Source organism: Neolamprologus multifasciatus, chromosome 10 (genome assembly GCF_963576455.1).
Source record: "Neolamprologus multifasciatus chromosome 10, fNeoMul1.2, whole genome shotgun sequence".
NCBI lineage: Eukaryota > Metazoa > Chordata > Actinopteri > Cichliformes > Cichlidae > Neolamprologus > Neolamprologus multifasciatus.
The window spans coordinates 31580304-31593008 of NC_140448.1; the positions used below are offsets into that span (position 1 = coordinate 31580304).

The 12705-nt window shown below is 46.9% G+C and overlaps 1 protein-coding gene across 1 annotated transcript in view; it reads right to left on the minus strand.

Moving 5' to 3' along the window:
• Positions 1–1663: 1663 nt before the first annotated feature.
• Positions 1664–12705, minus strand: part of LOC146510504 (uncharacterized) — a 47454-nt gene continuing 36412 nt past the window's right edge. The window contains exons 8-12 of the mRNA XM_085175663.1: positions 12536–12588; positions 10193–10290; positions 9645–9834; positions 8700–8897; positions 1664–8617 (exon numbers count right to left, since the gene is read on the minus strand). Of these exons, the coding sequence (XP_085031789.1) occupies positions 7487–8617; positions 8700–8897; positions 9645–9834; positions 10193–10290; positions 12536–12588 (1670 nt within the window). The 3' untranslated portion in view covers positions 1664–7486. The remainder of the gene's footprint in view (positions 8618–8699; positions 8898–9644; positions 9835–10192; positions 10291–12535; positions 12589–12705) is intronic.

The following is a 12705-nucleotide window of genomic DNA, read 5'->3' on the forward strand; positions in this document are numbered from 1 at the left end:
TTTGTCAATCCTGCTCCTGTCCCTGTCCGTGCATCCACCCCAATTCCTGAACGGTAGGCGAACTGCAGGGGGTGCAACACTGAGCCAACCAGTGGCCGAAGGCGGTGCAGGATGAGCCTTTCCATGGTCTTCATCAGATGAGAAGTCAAGGCAACAGGCCTGAAGTGGTTGGGCTCCCTGGGGTTTGCGATTTTTGGCACCGGAACCACACAGGAAGTCTTCCACAGTTCAGGAACCCTCTCCAGGCTCAGGCTGAAGATGTACAGGGCCACCTGACAGAGCTGGTCTGCACAGTCCCTGGCTGTTTCCCAATTCAGGGTCTGCAGCCTTAAAGGCCGCATTTTAAGGCCGATTACGTCACAGCGACACGAGGAAGGCTGTCCCAATTCGAAGGCTGCTAGAAATGCGGCCCTCAAATGCGTCCTTCATTTCCCTGAATTTTAAGGATGGGTCGGTGTAGACTTCGTGGCCCAACATATCCCAGAATGCATAGCGCGGCGGTGCTGTGGATAATTTTGCCGGAAAAAAAACGGCGGAAGCGGAGCCGCCGAAGAGTAAACTTTAAGTAAGTACTGAATATTATGTCACTTATTTATGTGCAAATGTTTAATAACGAAGAACATTAAAACATTACTGTTGGCCACATGTCGGCAAAGTTATGTGACATTAGTGACGTTTGTACTAACTTGGTTTTAAAGCCTTTAAAATATACGCCGTTCAATAGCTGAGCTTAATCAGAGAATGATCAAAGCTCATGTAGAAACAAACAAACAAATGAACAAAAGATTTTCTCCTTCATTTCTGTCAAACAAAGCTGTATGAAATGTTTCCAGCTGTTAGTATCATGGTTGCTAGGCAACCTGGGCAGTGCGACGGAGGCTAGACCGTCCCATTTCACAAGCCTCGCACTTCCGGCCTTAGCGGTCTTTAAGTACGCGGCCCTTGTGGATCGTTGAGGCTGCAGACCCTGAATTGGGATACAGCCCCTGAGCAGTCTGGAGCAGACTCCATCCGGACCTGCTGCCTTCCTTGCCTTCATCCTCTTGAGCTGATTTCTCACCTGATCAGCTGTGAAGTAGATGTGAGGCTGGGCTGGAGTGGGGGGTGGGGCTGGCTTTGTTGTGGATAGATGTGTGGATAGGGGTGAAGCAGGGTTGTGGTGAGAGGAGAGCTCAGGTGACAATGGCATTGCACCCGGAGGGGGGGAGCGGCAACTGGAGGGGGGTTAATGGAACCTGGGGGGTGGGAGAGGTGATAAGTGGGCCATTGTCAAATCTGTTAGAAAACAGATTCAAGTTGTTAGCCCACCCCCGGCCAGCAGACACTGTGGCTCCTCCATTGTCCTGGAAGTGTCCAGAGATTTTTTTCATTTATATGGATACACCGTAACAACATGGGAATGGTTGGTGATATTAAAGTCTGTTTGTGGCACATTAGTATATGTGAGGGGGCAAACTCCTCAAGATGGGTGGTGACCATGGTGGCCATTTAGAAGTCGGCCATCTTGGATACAACTTTTGGTTTTTCAATAGGAAGAGGGTCACTAAGGGGGGACACTAAGTGTTATTATTATATATAATATGTGTAAGGATACAAATAATTCTTACATAATTTCTATTATTATTACATCTACACTTGTGATGTTAAATAATCTGCCATTAAATTTACAATTTTTAACAAAAGTTTATTTAAAAACAAAAAACCCCCAAACAGACAAAGAAATGTCCAGAGTTACAGATTTAGAGACCAGTTAGCAACCATCTGTAAATGCTAACGCCTGGCTGAGTGGTTCACGCTAACAGTATACACGGGGAAATATTTGCTTATCTGCAAATATCGTACAGCTTTTATAACCAAGTTTACATCTGATATAAAATAAGAATAATGTCACAATCAAAAGATTATTTTAAACAGTTAATTCTTATTTTGCTTATGGAAACAAATGACTTAATATTGGTACTGCTGAGCAGGACAGGACAGGCTGTCTGTAACATTACTGCTTTTATAGAAGTTCTCTTTTGTTACTTTAGTCACATTTTGTGTTTTCATAAAAGACAATTTCCAAAATTCTTCAAATCCAACTTCCAGCGTCGTTTAAGAGGAAAACTTTGTTCTAAAAATAACCCACACAACTTGTAACTCAAAGTATTTTGAAAGCTTGATTAAAAAAATAAAAGTCTGATTTAATGACTAGATGTTACAATCCCTGATACTGCGTTGAGGGATGGCTACTATGAGGAAAGGCAGCCTGGAAGCTTTACCAGCAGGACACAATAATAATAATAATAATAATAATTCCAACTTCATATATTTCTACTTGTTAACATCGTCGTCTTTCATGAGTGAAACGCTGGCTGCTGTGGAAGCTTACTTTTGAAACTGTTTGCAGCAGTAAAAGGACTTTTACTTTGAAGGTGAAAGGTCTCCGGTTCTGGTTTGCACTGGCTTTTGTTCGACTTTCTCCACAGCTCACCAGGTAGTGTTTTCAAAGAAGTCTCCCTGTTTCATGCAAACTACGGGCAATCTTCTAGCAACCAAAGCAATCACAAGGCTTTCGGGGCAAATACTGTGAAGCTGTGCTGTTTGGTGTGTTTGGTGTAAAAGGTCAACTAGCATTAGCTGATAACACAAGACTCCACCCTCTCTTCCAAATATGGTCACTTCTGGCTCCATAAACCCGACACAGCAGTGGCTGAAATGTTAACGTCCACTGTGACAAACTCTTACATACATTCTTTTTAATTAAACACTATAAAGATAGTTTATTCTGACATATCTACTTTACTGCCATAAAAATTCTATAAAAATTCTTCTTTTCAAATTCTCACTCAAATATTTGAATATCATCTCATACAAATTTTCGTGACATCGAGACTTTTCCATCTGAACGCCGTCCTCGTGTGAAGGAACATCGTGAACACTGGAGGAAACATTACAAAGGGATTATTAACAGATTACTTTTATTATAAATATACAGTGTTAAAATGGAATGGTACCTGACACTGCTAGCTGTTTACAGAAACAAAAAGGAAGTTCTGTTTAACATAATCAATCGAGAGGGTTCAAAAACAAACTCCTGCAGTTCAAATCAAACATCTCGGGGAAGCGTTCGTTCTCTCCGGTTGACTGAGACCAAAAGTTCAACTCAGTTTGTAGAGAAAAAAAACACGAGATGCTTCTGATCCAGGGTTCGTTTCCATGGGGAAAACAAACAAAAACAAAACGGGACAAAAAAATCATGAAAACAAAAACGTGTCAGGTGATTTAAAAATGAGATCACAGGCAGATGTGAGTGAGACATTCGTCAGTGTGTAACATCCAAGAGTTTTTAAAGGTGCCACAAGCAGCATTTTTAACACCTGGAAACATTTAATCTCTCTGCCAAAGAGGACCATCCCCTCTCTGTGATGTCATACAGAGCCAGGAGGACTCGAACGTAGACCAACATTTGAACCTGGAGCAGATGTGCAGCAAGAAATAAAGAAAATCACATAAGTAGAAACAACAACGTCCCAGTTTTTTAAATCCGCTGAATTCTTACTCCGTTTAAAAAATTTCTAATATTTTTTTGAAACACTTTATTCGGCCAAACATTCAATATTTATTCAAAAATACAGAATTGATTAAAATAGTTTAGGAGCATCTGACATGTAGCTAATTTTTTGACACTGATATAGAAGCCAGAGGAAAGCTTTCTCTCTTTTTAACAGTCACATTGATGCAGCAACTTCAGATGTTAAAATGTGGCGTGCAGCACCTTTTAAAAAAGATTTGATCATTTTTCTTCATGAATGTCCGTCCGGCTACTCGGCGTCCTCGTTAGGTCCAGTTTGCTCCGACAGACGGAGCTGAGCGAGCGTCCTGCCTCCAACGCCGCGGCTTTACCTCATTTCACCCAACAGGTCAAAGAAACGCCATCCGACTGCAGGAGCCGTTGTTCAAGTCAATGTTGTGAAGGCCAATGAGCTCATTCGCCTGCAAGTATCAACTCCAATCCAAAGTATCAGGCACTTAAATTTGAAGAACTTTACAGAAATGAGCAGTGCCGTTTGAGTCTTGATGCTGGAGTAGTGTGCAAAACACTGGATATAAGATCTGCTGAACATGCATAACAAAATGTAAACATTGGAAAATTTAAGATCAAATGGGAAAAGAAAAAAACTGAAATTATATCTAAAGAAACTTTAACAAACTCAGTTTAAATAACCAGGAGAAAACCTGGTCTCACACTGGTTTCACCTGATTCTCCAGCTCTAAACTAGAAGACCTCCCTTCACCCGACTTTGCCTCGTCAACAATAAATGCAGCTAAAAATAAAAACAGATTTAAGAGATTAAACAGAAAACTGGTCCAGTGGAGTTATGGTTTGACTGGGAGGTGCCCAGCGAGAAGCTGAGGTGAATCAAAGTGAACGAGGTCCTACGACAGAGGAAGACGAGTCGATTCAAAGGTCAGGATGACATAATGGCGAGTAAAGCGATTTCGTGAAGAAGAAAGTTTTGTGAAGTTAACTGCGCTTCAAACACCTGCTTTTTGGCAGCGAAGGTACCCTTAGTGACACGTTCTAGCACCTCAGTATTAATCGATAAAGACTTCCCGGTTCTTCCAAGAATATCTGAACATGCAAAGACCACCCTCGCTAACATTTGATGCAAACCCAGTCATTTTGAAATGTGACCTCGTCTTCATCGGTTACTCCTGGGGTGCTTTTAAGGGGTCATCTGCACACATGCCCCTCTACTGTAGGCTTTTACTGGCTGCTGCCCCTCAGGAGGAGCTTTTCAGGAGGGTTTCCTTAAAGACACTGGAGCTAAAACAGCTTGTTTTAGACATACGATAATGTTAAAGCCCAGTTTAATAAAAAGAAGGATTATTTTGAGCTATGAGTCATGCAAAGCTGCTCTGGTAGAGTTGAAGAATAAAAATAAAGGAAATGAGCAGAATCGGTCCCCCTTTGATAACGTCGTCGTTGTGCGTTAAAGTAAGCGGTACAGCTCGCCAAAAGCTAAAGGTGCAGGTGGAAACTTTCACACGACCACTTCTGTCACGTTTCTTGTGTAAAATCGAGTGTAAAGCCTGAAAAGACTCGCCGCGTCTGCAGGACGATAAAACCGAGAGAACGTGCGTCTCTTGGAAACGTTGTATGAACTCGTTCCCTCTGAAGCGCCTCACCTGCAATAAATAAAGGTGAACTGACAGGAAGTAGCAGAGCCATTATGTACAGTAGTTACCCTGTTCTCACTATTGTTACTGCATGAAGGGGAATATGACTTTGTGTTATTCACCATCGTCTCCTGGTTACTGCTCATTTTCCCCACGAGTGAAGAAGAAAATCCTGAAGTCCTAAAACTCCGACAGAGGTTACGGAAAAGTCCCGGTCGAGTACTTTGGTGCGTCTGCCCAGCTGCGACCGACTGAGTGTGTACATCTCTACTCGCGTACTCATTTGCCTCACATGAAGCCAACAGTCGAATAAATCAGGAGGAAAAAAATCCTGCACATATTTTCATAAACAAGCCGATGGTTTCTTTTAATTAAAATAGACTTTCTTAAAATTCTCAGGAAAATTAGGTCGGCTACGAGGAACTTCTCCTCTCGACGCGTGATGGCGATGAAAAGAACAACAACAACAATAATAACAACAATAATATGGCAACAAAACTAAGCAAACAGCACCACTTAATTTCGGTGTCGTAGTTGATTCGACTACTCGGGAAGGAAGGAAACGAGGAAAAGCGAGTGTGTACAGTAGGTGTGCAAATCTGAACCAACGTCTGTGGCAGAAAACAAACAGGAAAAGGCGACTTAAAGGGATACCTTGATGTTTGGGTTTTATGTACGCGCTTTAAATGACAGGATGATGATGATGAAGTGATGAAGGATCCGTTTCGCAGTCTTTGGTGGAGCTTTTTCCTAAACACGACTGAATCGAACAGAAACCAAACTAACAGGTCCGACACTTAAAGTCCACGACTGTCGTATCGGAGAGCGGTGCAGAATAAAGGAGCTGCTCTCACAGCGAGATGTAACGAGGTCGGGATGGAGACGACTCGAGCGCTCGTGAAGCCACAGGAAACCGCGACGAGGTGATCAGAAAGTCCCAGATATTGGCCCGTCAAAGGACCGGAAACCTGGTTTCACATTAAAGATCCTCTTCTCTGAGAGGTCCAGAGTTGGAGCTACGGAGTCGCACTCGGACCATCACGGATGGCGAGCGTTCGCTCTACAAACCAGACGAAGACTCCAGACTTCCTGACAAGTCCGTCAGGTTCTCCACATTCATCAAGTTGCAAACCGTGAATTTATCCCTCACCTGCACCAGGTGATTCACAATCTTTGCTCACCTCCTGAACCCCTCCCTCAGATCCCTCCGCCTGACTTTGTCCACTTTGAAAAATCAACGCTGGAGGTCAGCCGGTGCCGTCTCCCGAGCAGCTGTGCTGGAACTTTCTGATCTCACCTCAGTCAATGTTTCAGAAAGTGCAGGTGTCAATATCACGCTGCCCTAAACACCCCTATATACGGATCAATCCGCCACTAAAAGTAGTTCCTAACAAATCCAGTTTGTAGGAGTTGGGGAGAAGACGTGTTTTAACGGTTTAACTCCACATGCTTGGCATCCATCTATGTGCGTTTATGGACTGGCCTCCTACCCTAATGCATGCTGGGATGCTCCCCTTGAACATGAAGCAGGCGAGAAACTATAAAAGAACCTGAGGTAGTCTGAATGCTTGGGCTACGAGTTTGGTACGAGCTCTAATGTGAAGGCTGGTAGTGATGAGGGCGCCATCGTAGGGTTTTATAAGGAAACCAATGAGGTGGAGGGTCCGCGCAGTCGTTACGAGCTTAACGAACTCTGAGAAACATTGAAACGCCATTTTTTCTCAGGCCTGGAAGCAGCTCTACAAGAGAGCTGAGGGAAGCAGGTCCAACATCAAGGTACCTCTTTAGAGAATGTGTTTGAAGCCGGCGACGAAGCAGCTCGCAGGCCGGTTTAAGGCACGTGTGTGAGAAAGTTTACATCATTAGAGCTAACGAACAGGACTATAAACGCTTCACTTAACGAGCTATAACGTGAAGACTGAGGAGCTGCTTCTTTTTTCTTTTGCTCACGTAACATCTAAACACCTTATCAGAAAATAACTCTGTCTCTACAGACGTAGAGAACGATTTCAAAGCTACAAACTACAGTACACTCTTAATGCTAGTTAATGAAGTCCCGATGCATAGCATCACCCATAGATGGACACTGATTCTGACTTTGTGGCGGCGGAGTTAATCGTAGTGTTATGGAGGTTATGGCAGTGCGTGTCCGAGTCTCGTCTCCGGTGAGATGCGTGATTGTCATGAGCCGTCGTTCCTCCGCAGAGTTCGTCCGACGACGTGAGTGGAAAAAACTAAAACGGTGAAGATGGAGAAACGAAAGCTCGGCGCTCCCGTGGGTTCAGGCGCTGACGTGATCTTCCAACAAATCAGAGCGGAGAGGTTAAAAACACTGCGTGTCAGCATTGGCGGCGCCGCGGCTGGAGCAGTCGCCGCAGTCTCTCCCTTCCATCGACATCTTTTCTACTGCCGCCTCCTCCTCATCCTCCTTCTTCACATCTTTTAGCGGATCCTCTCCGCTCTCGACTTTAGGGACGAACTTCCCGAACCGCACGCCGTTCAGATCCTCCTCCAGTTTGACTTTGAAGGGCGGCAGGCCGAGCAGGAAGGCCCTGATCCTGCTGGGCGAGCTCAGATCTGCGGGTTCATCCTGGTTCTTCATCTCCACCTCTACCTGCCCTCCTCCTCCCACCGTCGCCGCGCCTCCTGCTGCACTTCCTGCGGAGCTGGAGTGCGTTTCCTCAGCTGGCTCTGTGAAGCCGGTCCTCGCTCTCTTGGCCGGCAGCTGGTCGGCGTTCCCGTTGACGACGGCCCGGCTCGGCTCCGGCCCTTCCGCGGCGGGTCTCTTCGGCGTGAACCGTTTGCTGAGGTTGAGGGGCAGCGCCTGCTCGGGGGGAGGGGTGGGCTTGGCGTTCAGGTCCTGGGAGAGCGCCTCGGACAGGCAGCGCGTGAACATCTGCAGCTGGGACGGGCCCAAGCAACGAGTCCTCATCAGCTGACACACCTGAACGCTGCAGTCGAGGTTCACGGGAAGGACTCGGAGGGGGGGCATGGGGGGCCGGGTTCTAGCCTCTCGCCCGCCTCCTCGCGGCCCCCCCTCGTCCATGTTACACCCTGAGCAATGGGTGTGGTGCTGCTGGAGGGGGTGGGGCTGCGGCTGCTCCCCGCTCGGGTGAGGGGTGTCTGGGCTCCCGCTCTTCGGCTGGGGGGTGTAGATGGTGGGATGGTGCTGGCTCGGGTCCTGGGGCGTCAGGGCGGGGCTCTCGGCCCTCTGCAGGCCCAGCCGGCTCCTGAACACGTCCGAAGGACACAAGCCTTTGATGGGGCTGAAGCCGCTCAGAGAGCCGCCGATGAAGTGGCGCGGCAGCGCGGAGAGGAGCACGCCCGTGGCGGGAACCACAGACTCCCCTCGCTCCGTCTTCACCTCCTTCGGTTTGGGCTGGAAAGAGATGAAGGGGCCGGCGAGGGGGGCGAGGTCCGGGGTGAGGGGCATGGTGATGGGCAGGATGGCCGGCTGCAGGGAGCAGAGAAGCAAATGAATCACACGCAGTCGAATCAAACCTCAGAGGCGTGTACGAGTGTTTCGTGGTCGTTACCCTGTGCATGCTGGCGGTAGTTCCTCCGCGGCCCACGGCTGGAAGCTGTTGCTGCGTCATCTCCACCGCGCTGCCTTTGACCTTCGCCTGCTGCAGTGCCAGCAGCTTTGCCTGAGCGAGCACCGTGGCCTTGTTTCGCGTGCCCGGCGGCCGGCCTCTGCCTCTCTTTGCCACCATGGTGCCGTTCGGGTTTGGGACCTGTTCAGAGGCAAGAGAGGCTGGAGGTGAGCCGACTAAGCCAATCAAAGCAGTGACTTTGCAGGGTCACTGAAGTCGGGTTAGCTGCTATATAATGATGTGCTACGTGCTAGCAACACAGCTATGTTAGCATAAACAGTGAAGCTGGAGGATGAGCGCTAACTTTTTTCCACTCGATAAAAGGTTAGTCATTAATATGCTGCAACAACGTGGGAACAGAGCAGCTGCCAGAGAATTCAGCATTAATGCATCAATGGTACAGAAGTGGAGGAAGCGCAGTTTTTGGCTTTCCCGATATTCCAAAAGTGCTTCATCTCTTTGCTGTGACTGTCGCCATAATTTGCAGATGTTGTTTGCAGCTGCGACGCTTTCGACTAACACAGGCACAGCTTGATGACACCATCAACACGCGCTATCGCGGTAGAGCGGTATAAATTTATATTTCTACCGTATACCGTTTATACCGCCCACCCCGAGGCGGCAGTGTCAGCGTCCCCCCATCGCAGCATCACCCGACCATTTGTTACGGAGCATCAGCGTTCAGCAGAGTTAGTAACAGATGAAAACAAAGCTGTAAACTCCACCGGGGTGTAAGAAGGAAGGAAAGAGTGAAAGAAAATGGGGATGAGAGAGAGACAGGGAGGGAGGAAGGAAGGAAGGAAGGAAGGATGGAAGAAGGAAGGAAGGAAGAGGGGATAACAGAAGAAAGGAAGGACGAAAGGATGAATGGAAAAGCTGTAAACTCACGTCATCACGTATGGTGGCAGCAGCAGGGGGTGTGGCCACCTTCCTCTCCCGGGGTCTGGGTCCCGGCTTTCTGCCTCTGGGATGCGGTCTCCTGCCTCTGATGCCTCTGGGCTTCGGCACCACCGGGGATTCTGGGACTTTAAACTCTGCTCCTCCCGCTCTGAGGTGTTCTTCATAAGGAAGCATCAGCCTGAGACACAGAAACCTGAGCTTTAGCATGTGGACCCTTTTAGTCACAGGTCAAAGGTCAAGGGTCTAGTTTTCAGTATTTCCACTACATCTGTCAGGATATTACAGAGCCAGAATAATAATGTGCACAGTAACGCCTGTGCACATGGTCTACTCAGGTACAGGGAGGTTTCCTGCTCTCTAACACTAATGACCGCTTCATCCAGCGCTGACCTCTGACCTGCTGGATGAAGGTACGAAACCCACTGGCTGGTTTTCCTCTCTGCTTACAGACCCTCGTCACTTCCCTTTGCTCACTTTTGAGTGTAAAACGGTCTGAAACGCTCGGTGAGCGCAGTCAGAGACGATGTCTGTCTCACCTCTCATAGTGTCTCCTGGTGCAGGTCGCAGCGCTGGTGCTGCCGGGGCATCCGCCCAGCTCGTTGTAAACCACTTTCCACAGACGGTCTGTCGTCACCTGCCGCACGAAAACAAGCAGAAAGTCAGATAACGAGGAGTAACCCTCAACGGACTGTGGTGACCGGATCATGATAGTTTAAAGAGCTCAACTGGAGACCCAGGTATTCAACAACAACAATCTTTATTTATAGAGCACATTTAAAAACCAGCGGTATACCAAAGTGCTTAACATAAGAGACAGAGAAGTAACACGAGTATTATAAGGCCTTAGCAAAGTATCAAATATCCTCACAGGTCAATGCCACTAATACACAGGGGTAATATAAAATGCATATCAAAATAAAAACATAAGAAAAAGTAGAATATGTCTAAAAGTCAGGTGCGAGCATTAACAAGCAGGAAAGGCGAGATTAAACAAATAGGTTTTTAACCGTGATTTAAAAGATTGGATGGAATCAGACGCCCGGATCACAATCGGAAGGTTATTCCACAACTCTGGTGCAGCCAGACGCCCGGTCACCTCTAGACTTCAGCCGAGATCTAGGCCGCACCAAGAGTAACTGAGTAGATGATCTTAATGCTCTGGCAGGAACATACGATTTAAGGAGTTCCTTAAGGTAGCTCGGTGCTGTGTTGTTGGTAATTTTAAACCTAAGCAGCAGTATTTTAAATTGGATGTGGTATTTAATGGGTAGCCAATGCAGGTCAGCCTGCAGTGGAGACCATGCACCAACTCTAAGGTCTTCACCCCACTGCAGGCTGAATACCTGGGCGTCTCTGTCAGCTGCCTTTTGATCCTGGAAGAGATCGAGCCGCCTCCGACTCCTCAGAGTCGAAGTATCAGAGGAAAACTTGACCTGAATCCTGGTTTACATCAGTTTTAGTGCCCCCTACTGTTCAGACACGTGTAACTACATCAACCATTTGGAAAGTGTGACGACTGATTTATACTTTTAATTTTATTGGCAGTGGTTTCATCTACAAAGACTCTTCTGTGGAACCAGCTTCAGTTTGGATTCAGGAGACAGACACTATCTCTACTTTTAAGATTAGGCTTCAAACTTTCCTTTTTTCTAAAGCATATAGTTAGGGCTGGACCAGGTGACCCTGAATCCTCCCTTAGTTATGCTGCAATAGGCTGCCGGGGGATTCCCATGATGCACTGAGTGTTTCTTCTGCGGTCACTGTGTGTTTATACACCTGCATGTAATCATTGTTATTATTAATCTCCGGCTCTCTTCCACAGACATGCAGCGCCATAACGTGTTAATTATAAAAATCAATGCACTTTTTTTTGGTGATAATTTTAGACTAATAAAAACTGATGTGACTTCAAATGCAAATATCTGCAGAGACGATCTGATCCTGATCTTGAGCTCTGGCACTTGTTAGCGTGAGCTTCAGACGCTTCATTAATCTCCACATTTGTATTAAAAACAGCAGCGTGACAAAAAGGTGACGTCTCTGCGACCAATGGAGACAGACGCTCTGCAAACATGTGGACAAACTCTGCAGTGGATCAGTTTTTATTTTTGAGCCGTCTCCATCGTCTGTGTGTTAATCCTGATGTGCAGACGTGCAGCGACACTGTGAGACAAATGAAAACTCATCTGTGCAAATGAATATTTAATTATATTTACATAAAAACTCCAGTCTGGCAGTTACTGCATGTTTCAGCTCTTCAGGTTTAAATGTGGACGATAACGTTTTCGTTTGGCTGCAAACACGTTCAGCGTCGCCGGTTTCAGTTTCACTTTATTGAGGGAGCGGCCGCAGAAACTGTCTGATCAATTTACACCATGAAGCACCGTCAGCGCATCCACCCAACAGGGGAATTTAAAGCGGTCGGACAGGAAAGACCGCTCAGCCTCGAGTCCCAGGGCGCGTGCGCGTCATCTAAATGAGCTATGAAACGCCTCGAGCGAGCGGCCTGCTGTCAGCAGACTCAAATCAGTGTTTGCAGTTTTCTCAGCAGGGACGGAGACAGAGCTAACGAGGATTAGCACAAAAACTTCATGATTTCACTTTAAAATAAATCCCTGCAGGCTGATTTATAATCTGACCTCATCTCCTGGATTAAACCAAACACACAGTCACACTCAGATGTGCCGTCCTCACAGGTTCATTTAATCTCACGTGAAACAAACTCTGAGCTGAAACGTGTTCAAACTTTATTTAAACCTTCGTCTCTCACAGAAAACCTGAAAAGTTTTTAATAACAGAGTCGTGCAGCTTCCCGTCTTCATGCAGCAAATCAGCAGCTCTTACTATTTTAGAGAAACTGAAATAAACTGGTGACTCACCTTTTTGTAGCCCCCGAGCCGTTTGACCACAGAGTACATGAGGAAGAGGTCGACTGAGGACGGCGGCGAAACATCAGACATGCAAAGGAGACACAAAAACATTTAAAGCAGGCGGTGAGGACACAGCGGAGGCAGGAAGGTCCTCACTACACGAACGTGGTTTCAAACCC